This window comes from Chinchilla lanigera, unplaced genomic scaffold, assembly GCF_000276665.1.
Source record: "Chinchilla lanigera isolate Chin_1 unplaced genomic scaffold, ChiLan1.0 scaffold00004, whole genome shotgun sequence".
Taxonomy (NCBI): Eukaryota; Metazoa; Chordata; class Mammalia; order Rodentia; family Chinchillidae; genus Chinchilla; species Chinchilla lanigera.
In genome coordinates, this window is record NW_004955405.1 from 30,448,600 (window position 1) to 30,465,211 (window position 16,612).

General features: G+C 42.8%; 1 protein-coding gene across 8 annotated transcripts in view; it reads left to right on the top strand.

Annotated features, from left to right (window-relative positions):
- The window catches only part of Socs2 (suppressor of cytokine signaling 2), a 273,894-nt gene that overhangs the window by 98,644 nt on the left and 158,638 nt on the right, over positions 1-16,612 (top strand). For 5 of the 8 annotated variants that reach the window (XR_001235628.1, XR_001235629.1, XM_005374469.2 and 2 more), the window contains one exon: positions 3,854-4,157. Coding sequence is in view for 6 of the 8 variants with exons in the window: in XM_005374469.2 (XP_005374526.2) it covers positions 3,854-4,157 (304 nt within the window). In the remaining 2 variants the exon portion in view is untranslated. The other 3 variants (XM_005374472.2, XM_013518373.1, XM_005374471.2) reach the window with 3 other exon arrangements.

Below are 16,612 nucleotides of genomic sequence, written 5' to 3' on the forward strand. Positions count from 1 at the left end.
ATGTACAATGGTAAAGTACACAACTTTTGATACTGATATTTTGGAATCTAGAAGCTTCTTTGTGACCTAACTCATCTAGTTCCGTGAATATTTCAACTGTGCTTGAAAAAAATCTTGTTTTTCTCCATGACTTAATTTCCACATCTATGAAAAAAGAACCAAAGATACTCAACTCATTTGATTTATTTTGTTTTGAAAGTTGCAAAAACCAAAGATCAAATTGAAAGACAGAAAAATACTACACTTATTCTTTTTGATTCTTGCTTTTGCCAACTCACAGTGGAGATAACTGACATGAGTAAACATAATGGGAGAGGGAAAGAAAAAAAAGAAAGTATCTGTTCTTTCTGAAAATCAACATGTCACTACAGGGTAACAGGTGCTTAATCCTCTATGGGGGCACAACTCCAGCCCGCAGAGAGGGACTGGTCAGATTTGGGGGGGAGTAACCACCTGTGATAGTGATTCTGATCTATGTTTGGTTCCTTGAAGTTCCACTGGCCTTGAGTATTTATATAAGCAAAGCTGAATTTTTCTTTGGTGTGCTGCTGAGAAGTCTATGTGCAAGGTGGGGCGGTGGTCCTTCAACAGGCTGGCTGAAGAAGCCAGAGCATCTGACTGTTCAGAAGCCAGCAAGGATGCTCATTTATATTTGCCACAGGAAGAGGGATATCACGGTCAAGGGCTTCATTTTATGGCTTTAAATTAGATCCTTAGTGGCCAGCCCCTAGGGTTGTAGACCATAAGTTTCCCATGCCCTTCAACTGCAGCCCTAACTTTTCTTATTCGGTCTCTTGCCCTTTCTTACATTCTATGAATTGTCATAGGCCTTACAGCTGACTCCCCACCTCTTCCTGGGCATGGTCATCAATGTTTACCTTCTAGTTCCAACGTGATCGTAAGTTTTTCCAGATACCACAAATCACCAAGAAGTGATTTATACCATACATGGGCATTTATTGTGTTATTTGTTTCAACTTTTTTAGGTTTGAAAATTGTGAAAATGTATAGTTAGAAAGTATACTTTTGTTCTTATCCTTCAAAAAATCAGTAATGCTCTGCAACTGGCAGTCATACAAGAAGTGTATGTTTTATCTAGATGAAGACAGAGAATGTTGCCAGCATGTCCATTTCACCTAGATAAAAGGACAGCAATTGAAGAGAGGGTCTGTGGAACTCAAGAATATCAAAAGTTGGAGGAGGTAACAGGATTTGTCAGTAATATCTTGGTTGTCATTAGAGTAACATGCCCTTAACTAGATAGGGCTATGTAATGTACTAGAAAGCACATAAAATCAGAAGCATGTGGTTAGAATTCAGGTTTTGCTCTCTATGGGCTGTGAGATTTTCTCTTGAGACAAATGACTTCTCTGATTCCACAGTCTCTACATACAAAAAATGCAAAAAATAACAATATTTGCAGAATATATAAAAATATTGCCACTACTGTATTGTAAAGGGATAAACTGGATAGTAACAGCATACAATGGATACAGTTATCAGGTTTGAGGAGGGAGGTTTAGAACTGCTGTCCTCTGATTTGCATACACAGATATTTTCATCTTCCAGTAGGAGAGTTGATTGTGAAAATGTTTGGAAATGATATTTGAGAGTTCTTATTTGTTGTTGTTTTTGTTGTGGTCAACCAATTTTTAGCGGCAAATAACTTTCTATACATGTTTTCCAACTAATCTTAAAATGAATTGAGTAATTTTGTTGATCACCTCATTTTATAAAAGAATTTGAGGAAGAACATTGAGCTTGACATTCTCAGAGCTCTCTCTGGGTGATGCATTTTGTCTTGCTTTCAAATAAAAATTGTGGTGGACATAGTAGACTGGCTTTTAGTATCAGTCCCTCCCCGCTTTGGTAAGCTTTCAGTGTCTCAGAAGCTGGAACAGACACGCCCTAGACCTCCTTGCTGCTGATGTTCTGCGTGTGAAATTGTTCTCACAAAATGCTTGCAGCAGAGTAAGGTCTGCAGGTGCCGTCTCCATGCTGCTGGCAAATACACACAACCACGGGCTCTGGTTTTCTAGGAAGTTACCCTTCTATACTAAGCCTTTCTTCAGCCTTTCCAGTGATTTTGAGTATCTCCACTTCCCCATCACAAATCTTTCTGCCTAGAGCAGCTAGCTCATTGCTCCAAGATATCCTGAATGACTTGTAAATTCTTGTTGGCAAAACCCCTCCCGATGTAAAGAAATGACTTTGCATTGTAGTGATAGGAAACGTATGATAAGTAAATGAGTAAGTTAAAGTTTTAGTAAGATAGTGCTAGGTAAAAATAAAGGGGATGGGGGTTCAGAAGAAAATGAGAATGTTACCATTTTAAATACAATAGTGAAGCTTATCTATTACATCAATTGTATGAAAGGCCTTGGTGAAGTTGTGTTCAGGAGCGATCCATTTACCCTGAGTTGCTATTTTCCACCTCACAGCAGTTGCACTGTTTACCCATTACAAACATGGCAGAAAAAAAGCTTCAATCTGGCCTCCGGGAGCCCCCAATAAAGATGGCTACAGCACTTCCTGTTTTTGCCACCAACAAAGATGGCGGCCACACTTCCTGTTTAGGGCTTTCGCCTTCAACAAAGATGGTGCTTATGCTTCAGATTCCCTAACAGTCTGGATTCCGGTTGTAGTTTTTTTTTTTTAAAGATACGTGGTTGCAGACGTAAGTAACAGGAATCCATCTTTTCTCGAAAGCCCCGTGCTGTGGCTCCCTCGCCCCCCTAGTTTGCTGGAGTTTCTGAGCCGGCCCAGGGTTGGGGCGGCGGTGCTGGGGGCCCGTTCTCTTCTCGGTCCGTTATGAAGCTCATTCCGCGGGTCAAATCGCCCCGAAAATCTCTCCTTCTTCCTTTTTGTGGCATATCAGAGGTCGCAGCTGCCGAGACTGGGAATTTTTAAAAAGTTCCCGACGGGTGCTGGTATCCAAATACGGCCCGCTCCCCCGCTCCTGCCACCTCCGGTCTTTACTGAGGGCTGCGAGGAAGGATGAGGGATCAGGTGTCACCTGACCTGTGGGTGTCGCAGACCCATCTGTCACCCCTCCTGCCCGCCCTGTTACTTAACCTTGGTTAACACCATGCGGCGCCCCACCACTCACTAGAAAACTTTACATGCTGTGTGGCTACTGATCAGTGCTGTGGTGTGGATTTTTTTTTTTTTTTTTTAAGGAGAAAACCCCATTAAATGTCTCATGCATGTGTGACTACCACAGCCTTGTGATGGAGATTACAAATTCTTAACAGAGAAGGGATGATCTGTGACTGTATATAAGATTTATTGTAGATTGGACACAACCAATATTTTTCCTGAAAGTGATGAAGAGGCCTTTTCTTGTAGTAGAAAAGATATTTAGATACATTGGTACCTCTGCTTTCTGTCCTCCACCTCCTTATAGTCAGGTTCTGCTGTCGCCTGAGGTCGTAATAGCAGTTTGTGCAACCATGGTGGTAGGCCATCTCTGATGAAGGTAATGTTAAAATAAAATCATTTCTTCTGCATTAGGCTAAAATGAACTGCTGTTCTGTAATCCTCAGATTAAGATTGCTTTTTAAAGCAAGGTCTCTGACCACCTTTTTGGTCAAATTTTTGTTGAACGAGGAATTCAGCTAGGACCTGATGGTATGAAAAGAAGAGAGAAACACTGATTGATGTTCATTTTGTTTAGAAGCATTTGAAATTCACTTGGCTTGGCTTAACCATCATGTCTAAACACCTGCGGCCTGAAACTCTGCTGAGATTCAAAGATCTGCCTGACCTTGAGGCGCTCACAGGACAGTGACCCTATCTTCAGGAGTGCAGCAGCATTCCTGTCATCTGAGCTGTGATTTTTGTCTCTTTCCAGGGAGAAATGGAGGCCAGAGACAAACAAGTACTCCGCTCACTTCGCCTGGAGCTAGGTGCCGAAGTGCTGGTGGAGGGATTGGTTCTTCAGTACCTTTACCAGGAAGGAATCTTGACAGAAAACCATGTTCAAGAAATCAAAGCTCAAACCACAGGCCTCCGGAAAACAATGCTGCTGCTGGATATCCTGCCTTCCAGGGGTCCTAAAGCCTTTGATACCTTTCTAGATTCTCTACAAGAATTTCCCTGGGTACGAGAGAAGCTGGAGAAGGCAAGGGAAGAGACCATCACCGAGCTGCCTAAAGGTAGGCCTCAGAAAGCTCAACTAGCTTTAACATTGTTGGAACTGTGCCCTTTGGATTGAAAGTTGAGGTCTTAGGCTGGGCAGGCGTCAGCAGTTCATGGAAGAGGGTAAGGAGTGTGGACAGAAGGGACATGTGGTTGGAGGGACAGGATGAGGAGGTTGGGTTAGGAAATGCAGGCAAGGAAGGAAGAATAAACCATGACTGGGAGGTTGAAGGAGCTCCGAGTACATTCAGAAATGCTTCCAGGGAAACTTGGCAAGTCATTTCGAAGGCATGTTCTCATCAGAGAGCCAGGTCATATCTCAGCCCTTGGCATGCGGGGCCATTTGGAAAGTGTAGATGGGAAAGCAGGTTTTGGCTTACTGATAACTGATTTGTGGGGTGCCAGAGCTGCCAGCTGGAAAAGGTCGGATTCACGGAGGAGGAGACAGCCTCTAGGAAGACACGCCTTGCACCTGTCCCGGGCCTGGCCTACAAGGCTAAAGGGGATTATTTTGAAGACTGACTTAGTTTGTTTTGAAAGGGTATTGGTTTAGAGTGTTCTTTTTAGTTCGGTTTTGTTCAGACACCTGGACTATTTAATAGATTCTCATTTTGATTTGAAGGAGAATTGGAAGCTATGGAAAAGAGATAGTGCTGGCCTGGTCCTGTTTGCTTGGCTTGTGTCAGGAAGATGTGGTGTGGAACACTTGTCCTCTTCTAACAGTTATGGTGACTTCTGTTTTTTTGGAAAATATTGAAGTGCAGAGAACTGAACTAGCAAAAATTTTAAAAAGATAATAACTGAAGGTTGACTTGCAAAATTTTAACATTGAGATGTATCTAAAGAAATTAAAATGGGGTCATACTCCTATGAATGATGTACAACAGTACTATTTCTATCACCTGGTATAATCATATAATTAAGCTGTGTATGATCTGAATTGAACCCAGGTTCTTTGCACTAAGCTACATCTGTGGTCCTTTTTATTTATTTTGAGACAGAGTCTTATTAGGTTGCTGATTTGCCCAGCTTGGCTTGAACTTGGATTTCCCCCTAACCTCCAAGTGCTGGGATCTCAGGCGTGTGCTACCTTGCCACGTTTAAATAATTTTGATAGTGACAGGCTTTTTGTTTGCCTGTTTTGTTGTTCCCAAGCATATATTGTTGCCAGGAGGTCCTCAAAGTCAAATACTAGGAAAACGCCAATAATTTTTTAACATCTCCCCAGTTCTTTGTTACGTATTCTGCTTTCAGTGATGTGCTAGAAACGTCTTACATATGTGAGCATGGTTTTGTTTAGACATGTGGAGTGTTTAACTTTATAAAGATAATCCAAACTGAGTTAACAGAGTTTCTTAACAGAGTTAAGAAATCAGCATTCTTTGGAATTTCTGATGAAGTGATAGAACTACTTCAAGTCCTTCGTCTTTCGACTTTCTTGTTACTGTTTTTGGAATAGTTGGCTAAAGGCAAAACAAAAAAACACCAAAAAACAAGACAAAACAAAACAACCCATCAAAAAACAAGAACAGAACTAAATGCCATTAATAAGAGATGATTTTTGTCTCACAGACCTTATATTTTGAATGCTTTTTCAAGCCATATGTATTAAGTAATTGTAATTAATTCTTTTTCCATTAAGTCTCAATATCTGATCAGCTTGAGATAACCAATTCACTCTGAAAGAACCTGGTAAAATCCCAATGGAAAAAGCAAAAATATTTTTATTCCTATCTTGGCCCAATTACAACATTGGAACCGTGTGTGTATGGTTCAGGTTTTCTGAAATACTGAAAAGGTCCGATCCCTCAGGAGCACTAGATTCTTAGCTTGGATTACCATTGCAAAATTAAGCACTCTATATGCCTGAAGAAAACCAAACTAAATTATTGAAGAAGCTGCCATCACCTTATTGGAAGTAGAATATGTAACACAGATTTGGGGAGAGGTTAAAAAATGATTGGTGCTTTCCTGGTATTTAACTTAGTTGTTCCTGCGGCCAGCACATAATTGGGAGCAACAAAACAGTAAAACTAAAAGCCTGTCACTGTCACAAGACTTCATTTAATTATATGGTCATTTTGGATAGTGTAAACAGTACTGTTATGTATCACTCGTAGAAGTGTGACCTCACATTCAGGCCTTTATGTTCATTTAGAAAGTGGGAAAAAAATGAAAACTTTTTGCCAAGTGGCAAAAATTACAGAGAAGCTGAGGGAAATTTTTTTTTTAAAAAAACTTTTATTAATAATGTTTGCAATACATAATGAATGCATTCATTGTGGGAACCAGTACATATACTCATTATGCATTACAGATCTATACTAATAAAAAACCAGGGGGAATGAAGCTATATATAGTGGGGAAAATTAAGCATATCTGTTTAGAAAAATAAGGTTTTCCTCAGGATTTGTTAATTTCTGAAGAAGGGATCAGTGGAAAGATAGATTGGTTCTGGAACAAATTAAAAACTTTTGTTTTACTTTTTATTGAGTAACATTGTTATTGAAAAAAAATATTCTGAAGCAGGGTTTGGTTTACATATGTCTCTCTATAACTTCCATGGTGGCAATTACATAACTCAGCTTAGCTGTTCTTGTTAAATACTACTTTAATCTTACAGAACAGAAGTAAGGTGTGGAGAATAATGTAGTGGCCAACACCCGTGTCCTCATTACTCAGTTTAAAAAACATTGTATTGCTTTTGCAAGTCCTCTGACGCCCAGCCTTTGCTTACTGGTAAATTCTAAATCTGGGATTTATCATTTTTCTTTTCTTTACTCTGTAGTTTTCTATCTCATAAAAACCACTTTTGAAATCCACATATTAGGCTGAGGGTGTAGCTCATTGCTAGGGGCTCGCCTGCCGTGTGCAAGGCTCTGGATTCTGTCCCTAGAACTGAAAATTAAAAACAAAAACAATCCACATGTTATTGAATATCTAGTATACCGTAGTTTTGGGGAGCAAATGGTTTCTACTGGTAAATGTCTGCGTGTATAAAATATGTGTAGGAGGTAAGGAATGAAAGAAATGATATATTTAAAGGACTTGATAATTAATAGCCTTGTCTTGTTTCAGACCTTAACATATTTTTAAATGGTTAAAGTAATTAATTTCATGGCAGTATTTTAATTCTAAAATTGGGATCTAACGAGTCAGAAATCTAGGTGGTTTTGGTTTTTCTTTTTTTTTGGTTGCTGTTGAAATTCTGGACAAGTATCAGAGTTGACATGCCTTCTACTTTAATATCCCTGGAAAAAGCAAACAAGCCCAGAGGCCTATCTCTTAGGACCCTGGTACTTTAAGTGTAATTTTAATAAACTTTGTAATAGTCTACTTACAGTTTTGTAACAACAGCTTGGAATTTTGAGGGGCTGGTGGTAATGGTTTTATATCTGTGGATGTGTGTGCAGTAACTTCTTACCTCTTACTCATTTTGGTTATAGTTGTTATCTGTGTGGATTTGGTGGCCTTCCTCTGGAAAGCCTAGAGAACAGCTAGGAGTGAGCTTCTCTTCAGCTAAGAGTTTAATCCTTCTCTGAGAATGAACTGGTTTTATTTTATTAGATTTTTTTTTGTTCTAGCAGATTCTTGGTTTTTCCCTTTGTTTATTTGTTAAATTTTTGTGTTTTATTTGTAAAATTTGAGCTGGCTCAGAGGTTTTACTCTGGTGATCCTCATTAGCTGCTTTTTACTTCTATGCTGGATATAATTTTTTAGGGAATTGAGTTGTATATTGTTCTCTATTCTTGTAAATCCTACCTGCAGCAAATCCTAAAATATTAGAAAAAGAAAAAAAAAAAAAAACAACTAAACCCTTTGATTCTCTTAGAATCTGCCTCCGTCTCTCAATCTCTGTTAAAAGCAAAAATGATCTAAGATGTAAATGGGTAGTTGGTTTGTGTTTTCTCACCCTACAAGGACTCCACCATTTTGCGGAGGAATTCTGACGATAAAATGACTTAATCCCCCTTGGCACTGTGGAAGGAACACTTCATGGCGCGTCCCGCCCTGGCCAAGGTCACATACTAGACATTAGATCAGCTGCAAACCCTCCCCGGCCGGGCTCCTGTCAGGTCATTTCAGGAGATGAGCACGTCCCTGTATGTGGGTGAAGGCAGCCTGCTCGCCTGCCTGCTTCCCCTCCCCGCCTCCCTGTCTGCCCTGCAACTCCCTCTGTGCCCGAGCCCATCTGGACCTGGAAAGGGACTTGATTGGCAGCCCTGGCCGTGCTGCCTGGAGAGACTTTGCCTAGGCTCTGACCAAGCAGCTCCTGGGCCACAGGGCTCCCTTTCTACCATGTTGGGCCTGGCGGTGGCTCTGGGTCTCTGCCATGATCCTCGTTTAACAGTGTGCCTGGTAACTCTGCCTTTCACCCAGCCTTCCTTTAGGCACGGGAGTTTGTGTTTTAGTTTTTCTCTCCTCTCTCGGCCAGATTCCTGCTTTCTGTCTTCTTAGCCACTTGCAAGGTGACGGACCACAGCTCAGCGTCTCCAGTGTGGGTATCAGATGCTCACCTCTTGTGTCTGCTAGTGTGGCTGTCCCCATGCTGACGCCTGCTTCAGCCTTGCCTGACCTTCCTCGGGGCCTCTCATGGACCCTCTGCCCTCCGCTGCCTGGCTGTCCTCACCGGCACCAGACACAGGGCTGGCTGGTACAGGTTCTCTCTGCCCTAGGCCCCAGGGCTCACACTGAGGGGCCATTCTTGAGTGACCATGCTGAGCCATGGAGCCACCTCCAGAGATGGAGGCTGGCCCCGAGGTGTGTGTTTGGATCCATCTGAAGTCAGTAAATTCTGATGACAGACATTGTAGACATTGTAATAGGTTTGTTTGAGATATTTTTAGCTTGGGATTCTTCTCATAGGATCCTCCAGTCCTGCATGTCATTGGGCTGGCTCTGCCATCAGCAGCCCAGTGTTGATCTGAGTGTCTGGGGCCTGTGGTCAGTGCAGGCATTTGTCTGTAGCTGAGCCCTGTTTGCCTTTGGCATCCTGGGTACTAAGAGAGAGCAGGGAGTCGCAGTCCACAAGACCCCCTCCCTCTCTGGAGGTGGTGGTAGAGTGTGCAGGAGCCCCGACCTGTGTATCCTCTGCCTGATTATCATACGCTTCCTGAGGACCAAAGAAGGGCTGGGCACTGGGCAACCGAGGGCATTCCTTCACCATTCCACAAATATTTATTGAGTACTGACCACATGCTAGGCATTAGGAGCTGGGGATATAACAGTAAACAAAGCAAAGTCCTTGCTCTCCTGGGGGTCACGGTGTCCTAGGAGGGGGAGGGCTGAGTCGGGGCAAACACTAAGGCAGTGAATAAATAACCTATCCGGTGGTGATGAGCACTGTGAAGAAAAGTGGCATGCGTGGTGGTGAGGGCTATCAGGAAACCTCTCTGATGTGGGGACACCAGGCATAAACTTGACTTCTGCAACAGAGAGCACAGAAGGGACCACAAGGGCACAGGAACTCAAGTGGAGCATAGGTGACAGTGTGGCTGGAGAAGACACCTTCCTTACAGAGAAGTGGATCCCCTTCCACACTACCATAGGCTGGGTTGCTGCCATCTGCTGTGCTTCCCATCCTACAGCCATGACCTTGGGTGGTTCTGAAGATGATTTCAGATGATTTGTGGATGTGAATTAAATGAACAGTATCACATGATTTTTACTGCTGTCGCAGTCCAGATAAGAATGATCAGAGTCCCTTATGCTTAAGGCCTTCAGTAGTCAACAGTGTTTAGTTAGAATTTAGTTGCATTGCTTTTTAAAAAATCTCGGTATCAATTTTAACAGGTTTCTTCCATTTATGGGAAGTGAAATGGTTTTCTATTTATGAAGTTCCTGTTAAAAATACGTTACTGTATTTTTATTTAAGCAAAAATGATTCATTATAAACAACAATACTAAGAAAAGAACATAAGGGTATGTGGATATGGCCCAAGAGAGTGAAGGTGCTTTTCGTGTGTTTTCCCATTTACAGAGTGTGGCAGGGGTGTAGCTTGGGAAGGAGGATCCTGTCCTCTTCAGATGGCACTGACATGCTTACTCATGTAAGCAGTTTTGCTCATTCAGTTTATGCATGAGCGTAACTGAGTGACAGGAACTAGTTAAATTTATGAGTAGAATTACTACGTTGGTAAATATTCCTTTTTTTTTTTTTAAACAAGGTCTCCCTATGTAGTTCAGGCTGACCTTGAACTCATCATGTAGCTCAGGCTGGCCTCAAACTTGGGGCAGTCTTCCTGTCTCAGCCTTGCAAGTACTGTGATTATAGGCATGCGCCACCACAGCCAGCTAGTTTTACAAATTTTAAACACATGTATTTGCTTCTGTAGCAGTCAGCAAGATAGAGCCAGCTACAGTGTTATGGAATTTGGGAGCTGGGAGGGACTCACCGATCATGTAAATCTTGTCTGAGAAAGCAGAGGCCTAGGAGATTAAGTTCACTTGCCCATGATCACACAGCTAGTTGATGTAATTTATTGCCAGGACTGGGACCCTGGCCTTCCAAGTCTTGATTTAGGGCTTTTCCTGCCTCGAAATCTTGGCTCCCACTGGGTTTGAAATGGAATTGTATTATGCCCTGGTGTTAATAATTGAGGGAGGCTTTCAAAAAATTATGCTCTTCCTTTTTTTTTTTTTTTTCCCTTTTAAGAAGAAAATTTTCATGGGCGTTTAAAATTAACTGGGATGAGATTTTACAAAAATCTTTTCTTTTTATTAATGCCTATTTTAATCATTTAAAAAGGAATTGTGCAGTTCAGCACTGCATCTTATCAGATTTTTTTTTTTCCGCTCCAGCTTCTGCAAGGCTGACAAAGAGTGGAAGACTTTTATCGAGTATTTATGGGACTGATGAAATAATGCATCTGTTGGCAGCTAATTGGTGCTCTTTCTAGGAACAGCAAACCATGTGATAGGTCTTGCCCCAGCAGGGAAGCCTCGATTTCACTTTAAAAAACAAATTTAATGTCCTTTCCGCTTAGAAAGTCTGTGACCGTTCCCCCTGCTCCTGTGGCTGAGTGGACCATTTGGCTACATCAGCTGCCTCCTTGGCCGTCTAGATGGAGCTCCATGTTTCTCAGCCCAGGCTGTGCACTGCAATCACCTGGGGGAGTGTTTAGAAAGGCTCAGATGGCAGGCGCTCCCAGGCCAGTCTGTCACAGTCTCTTTAAAGACACGTGCACACACGTGGGTACAGACACACATAGGCACAGGCACAAGTGCCACACTAGGTTACTTATTTATTTTTGTACTGAGAATCAAACTCAAGACCTTGAACTTGCCAGGCAGGCTGCTGTTCCACTGAGCTATATCCTTAGTACAGTATGGTATTTTAAAGCACAGCCAGGCTGAGGATCCTGAGATCTAGCCAGCTGATTAGCCGAGGCTTCTTTCTCGTAGCTCCCCAAGGGACCTCCCCAAGCGACCTCCCCAAGCCTGTGTACTCCTGTGAAGAGACGTAGAAATGGAGGTGGTAGAGAAAGATACTAGTTTTTAATTCCTTGAGTTTCTTGAACATTGTTGCTGAAGAGTGAATCGGAAGCTCCGGCCCTTGCTAGGTGTGACTCCACTCCCAGCATTCTGGTGCAGAGAGCGCTGTGAGGGTGCAAGGCTGCGTGTTATTTAAGAACAAAGGGTAGGGCTTTGAGTTAGCTGGAGGATTGGAATTTAGGGCATTATTTTCATTTCCTGTTCACACCGTTTGCTCACTGCAAACCCCCAGCGGTGTCCAAATGGAGACAGAGCTAACCGGTGAAGAATGAGTTGGATGCTGCCCTCACATTCAAGGTTGAGTGGAAGGTGGCTGGGGATAGAAGAGAGGACGGAGACAGTGGGTACCGGCCAGAGTGGGCCTGGCTTAGTCTGTCCTTCTGTGGGGTGGTCAGATGGGCTGTCTGGCTGCCCATGGTTTTGATTGTAGTTATAAATGAGTTGCAGGCTGGGTACAGTGGTGGATGCACATCTGTAATCTAAGCCCCTTGAGAGGCTGAGGCAAGAAGATTGCAAGTTTGAGCCCTGCTTGGACAATTTAATGACTTAAGACCCTACCTCAAAATAAAAAATAGAAGGGGCTGAGAATGTAGCACAGTGCAGAGACCCTAGGTTTATCACTGCCGCTCACATACACGTGAAGTTTAGTCTTTTCTGTGTCTCACAAAGAACCTCAGGTGACATTGGTAAAATAATGTTCACACATATTGAGGTCTTACTGTGTGCCAGACACAGTCCTGAGCCCTTTGCATTATTAATCCACTTAATTCTGATAGTAACTTGAGGAGGAAAGAATATTATTACCCGTATACACAGATGAGAAAATGTAAGCAGAGACGTTAAATAATTTTCTCAAAGTCACACAGTGTAGTAGAGCCAAAGTCGGACTCCAGGCTCCTTGACTTCCAAGCTTGCTAATTTAATCTCTTTTCCTCCTCCTTCCAGGAGAGCCCTCACTATCAGTCCTCATCCTTACCCCAGTCTCACCCAGACTTGGAGCCTGGGGGGCATTTCTGCCTTTCTCTTTCCTTCCTGTTGTCCTAAGACTCATTGCTGCTTGGTATCTTCTTTTCCCCATCTCTCATGTTATCCCTTTTTGGGGGGTTGGGGGCTTGGAGATCAGGGTCTTCTGTAGGGGTCAAGGAACAGAGTCCCGAGGCTTCTCCCGTCCCATGGCTATCTTGAGAGTATCAGATGACTAAATCTTGGCTGTGATTAGGAGCCAGCGTATTGGTTCCCTGGTGCCGGAATCAAGTCCCACATTTGCAGCTCTTAAATCATGCTATCTAAAGCCATCACTTCCAGCAACCAGCTTTTCTGGTGTTGCAGCTTCAGAGTTTCAGCAAATGCTTAGCAAGGTAGCATTCCCTTTTTATGGGTGCAGTTCAGGCTTGTAGGCTGCTGTTATAACTAGCTGCAGGAATGTTTGCTTGACTTAATTTTAATAGGCAGCTGTGTTTATACTTGTTCCTCAGTTTGGGAGGTAAGGAGTAGAGATGTATATGCTTTTTTGGAGGGCATTTACCCCTGATTTAGAAAAATAAAAAAGAGTATGTTGTGCTTTTGCAAGCAGTAAATTTTAATTGCAAAAGAAATGTAATTTCTTGGAGTTTTGGTCAGGTTTCAGTCCTAGGCTTTCTTTTGATAATGTTATAAAAGACACCTTAACTCCTTGTCAGAAGTGTCACGTTGACAGTTCCTGGAAATGTTCAGGATCTGTTTACTGTCAACACTATGGCAGAGAGGTGGCAACGCTGTTACCAAAATAATACTGCTGAGGTGTCCTGAGTGTCGGTGAGGACACAGGAATAGACAAACTCAGTTCCTCCTGCACCCTCTCTCAGAAATCACCCAGAATGCTGCTGTGGGGAAAAGTGTGGGCGCCAGCGGCGCTGCGGCTGCGGGACGCTACCCAGGTGTCCTCAAATAAGTTTAGTTTTGACACCGTTTCCCTAGAGCCAGCTTCTCACCCTGCACTGTGCAGCTCAGGGCCCAAGACTGTCCCGATTTCCCATACCAGCCGCAAGCCTGGGTCTCTGGCTATAAATTGGGGTTTCGATTACCTTCCCCTTGAGGTCAGTTCATTTGCTTAGCTGCTTATAGAACTTGAAAACCCATATTGACCAGTTTATGAGAGAGGATATTACCAAGGGTACAGATGAAGGAGGAGGCGTAGGAGAATGGCCCCAAGTTCTGTCCCTCCCTGGTCACCACCCTCCTGAAGCCTCCGCTAGAACAGTAATGGGGCGGCTCTCCAAACCCTGTCCTTTGGGGTGTTTATGGAGTGTCACCATAGAGGCACGATTGAGTAAGTCATCGTCCAGTTAGCCTTCAGCCACCTCCCCTCCTAGCGTTGGGGGCGTGAGACTGAAAGTCTCCACCCTCTAATTCTGTCTTGGCATTTCGGGCGTCATCAGTGCCCTTCAGAAGCTCGCAGGGGCTGCTAGGCACGTCAGTGAGCTCATTAGCAAAAAACATTTATGACTTGAAGACTGCAAGAATTTGTGGAGTTGTATGCCAAGAAAGAGGATGAAGACCAAATATATATTTTGTAAGATCACAGTAGAAAATGAGAAACTTGTGATTTTAAAAAAAATTTTAATTTTTTTTTTTGATGCTAGGGGCTGGACCCAAGGCTTCACATATGCTAGGCAAGTGTTGTACCATTGAGCTGCACCCGAGCCCTGGCTTGTGGCTTTAGAGTCTAAATGTAAATCTCTAATAGCATCACTTAGTTCCACCATTTGTTGTAAGGTGTATGGGTACTGAGTAGTAAGGGTGAAGTCGTTATAGAGAATTACAGAGCAAGTGAAACACATCTGCTAGGACTTGTCCTGTTGCTGTAAGAAGGTTAGAGCTGGAAGGGACTTAAAAGACAGTTTACCACACAGATGAAGAAATGAAAAGATGTAAATAAATCTACGCATGCATATGGTCTCTTTGGCTTAAGCAGCAGAATTTTGCGCTGACATAAACAAAATTCTCAAGTCTAGTGGGTAGTTCACAACGCTGAAGGCATATATAAAATTTAGGGCTCAGTAAAGGCGGAAAGGGAGCCCAGGGGAGCTCTAAGGGCATTGGTTGACCATCTCCAATAAAATTCCTCCATTATTCCTTCCCCCAAGAGAAAAGGACTATGAACCACGCTTGGGATATAATGTAAGCAAGCCTTTCCCTGAGGACGCCAGAAGCACCTGGAATGGGGAAAGGTGGTCCAAAAGAACATGGGGAAAGGAGATTGAAAGGAGAGATGTTTACTATACTGTACCATCCTCATTCCTTTTGGATTGGGCAGTCTCATACACGTAGGCCTGGAAAGAAATGAGACCCCATTAAAGAGGGAAGATGTTCTACATCTTAATGTAGCAGGATCCAGATTGAGGGCTGAAGTTAATAGAAAAAACACAAAAAAGAAATTTGCATAGCAAGGCAGATCTCCATAAATACCTTTTCAAAATCAGAATATATTGAGGAAAATTGGTTTGAGAATGTTGATACCGTGAGGAGGCTAGAAAGAGAATTTGGATTTCATGTGAGTGTAAGGAACACAGACTCACTGTGTATGTGAACTCACTTTATCTTTAAGAATCCTTTGGGGTAGGTACTGTTATTATCATTATACGATGTGTTAGCACACATCATCTGTATTATTTTATAGATGAGGAGTTGGCCAAGCTTACGCAGCATGGCAGGGCTGAGATTTGAACACTGATGGTTTGCCTCACAGACCAGGCTTCTGGTCACGAGGCTGTCTTCTTATCTCTAATACCAGGTTTTGGTTCCAGTAAAGTCACATGTCACAAATGACCTGACCTCAGCTAGCATGGCTTCTTTATTTCCTGACTGTCTCTGGCTGCAGATCTCACATGTAGCCAATGTCCTCACTGTGCCTCTTTTGTTAGCAGTTTATCAGGTGAGAGATTTTGAAAAAATGCCCAGGAAGATAAAAGAAGTTTTCTAAGAAATGTGATTACGCAAAACAAAGATTTTCAGTGAAACTGATATGGAACCTTCTGTGTTTAGTTTTTAAGTTTACCTCTTACCAGCCTTTGCTGCTATGGACACATGTACCTTCTAGTTGTTTGAGCCTTTTTATTTCTTCATGTGCCAGTCAAGATCCACTCAGGAGACAAGAATCACACAGTAATTTGAACAGAAAAACTTATAAAGAATTTTGGGTGTCCTGGGGCTGGAGTATGGTCTGTCGTTGAGGCAGCGGAAGAATCCAAGCTGTGGGGCTGGAGCTGTGGCAGAACAGGCGTTTGGAGGTTTCTCCCCCTGCTGATCAAGTATTGTTTAAGAGGAGTGCAGCTGAAACTGTCACCAAAGGATGCATTATGTTCCAGAAAAATCTCAAGGAAAAGTACGCCAGGCAACTGTCATAGCTGTGGAGTTGGGCTCTAAAGGAAAGGGTGAAGAGCTTCAACCAGTGAGTGTGAAAGTTCTCCCTGGATATAGAGGCATCAAGGTAGTTTTAGATGACAAAGATTATTTCTTATTTAGAGATGGTAACGTCCGTGGAAAATACGTGGAGTGAAGCAAATCGCTGTTAAAACTCTATCATGTAATGCTGCCCACTGCGCTGACATTCTGCGGTCTTCCATCGTGTAAATAATTTCCATGTCTCTTTTATAATAAATCGATGCTATCTAAACTAATGATATCCATTGTCTCTAAAGTTTAGTTTCACTGTACTGGTATTAACATTTCCAAATAAAATGCGCAAATTAGAAAAAGAAGTTTTAGCCACTGAGAAGTTAACTGTGGTTCACTGGGAAAAGAGTGAAAGATATCTCTGAGGAACAGGAAGAGCGCTTGGAGAACGCTACTTTTTCATTTTTGGCGAGGGTTGAAGGAGAGTGCAGGGTACAGTTGCTAAGAACTTGGAAGAAGTTCCTGACGCCCCATAAGGCTGAGAGATTCAGCCCTTGTTGGAGATGCAGGGACTGCTGTCCTAGCTTGTCTGTGAGAGCAGCGC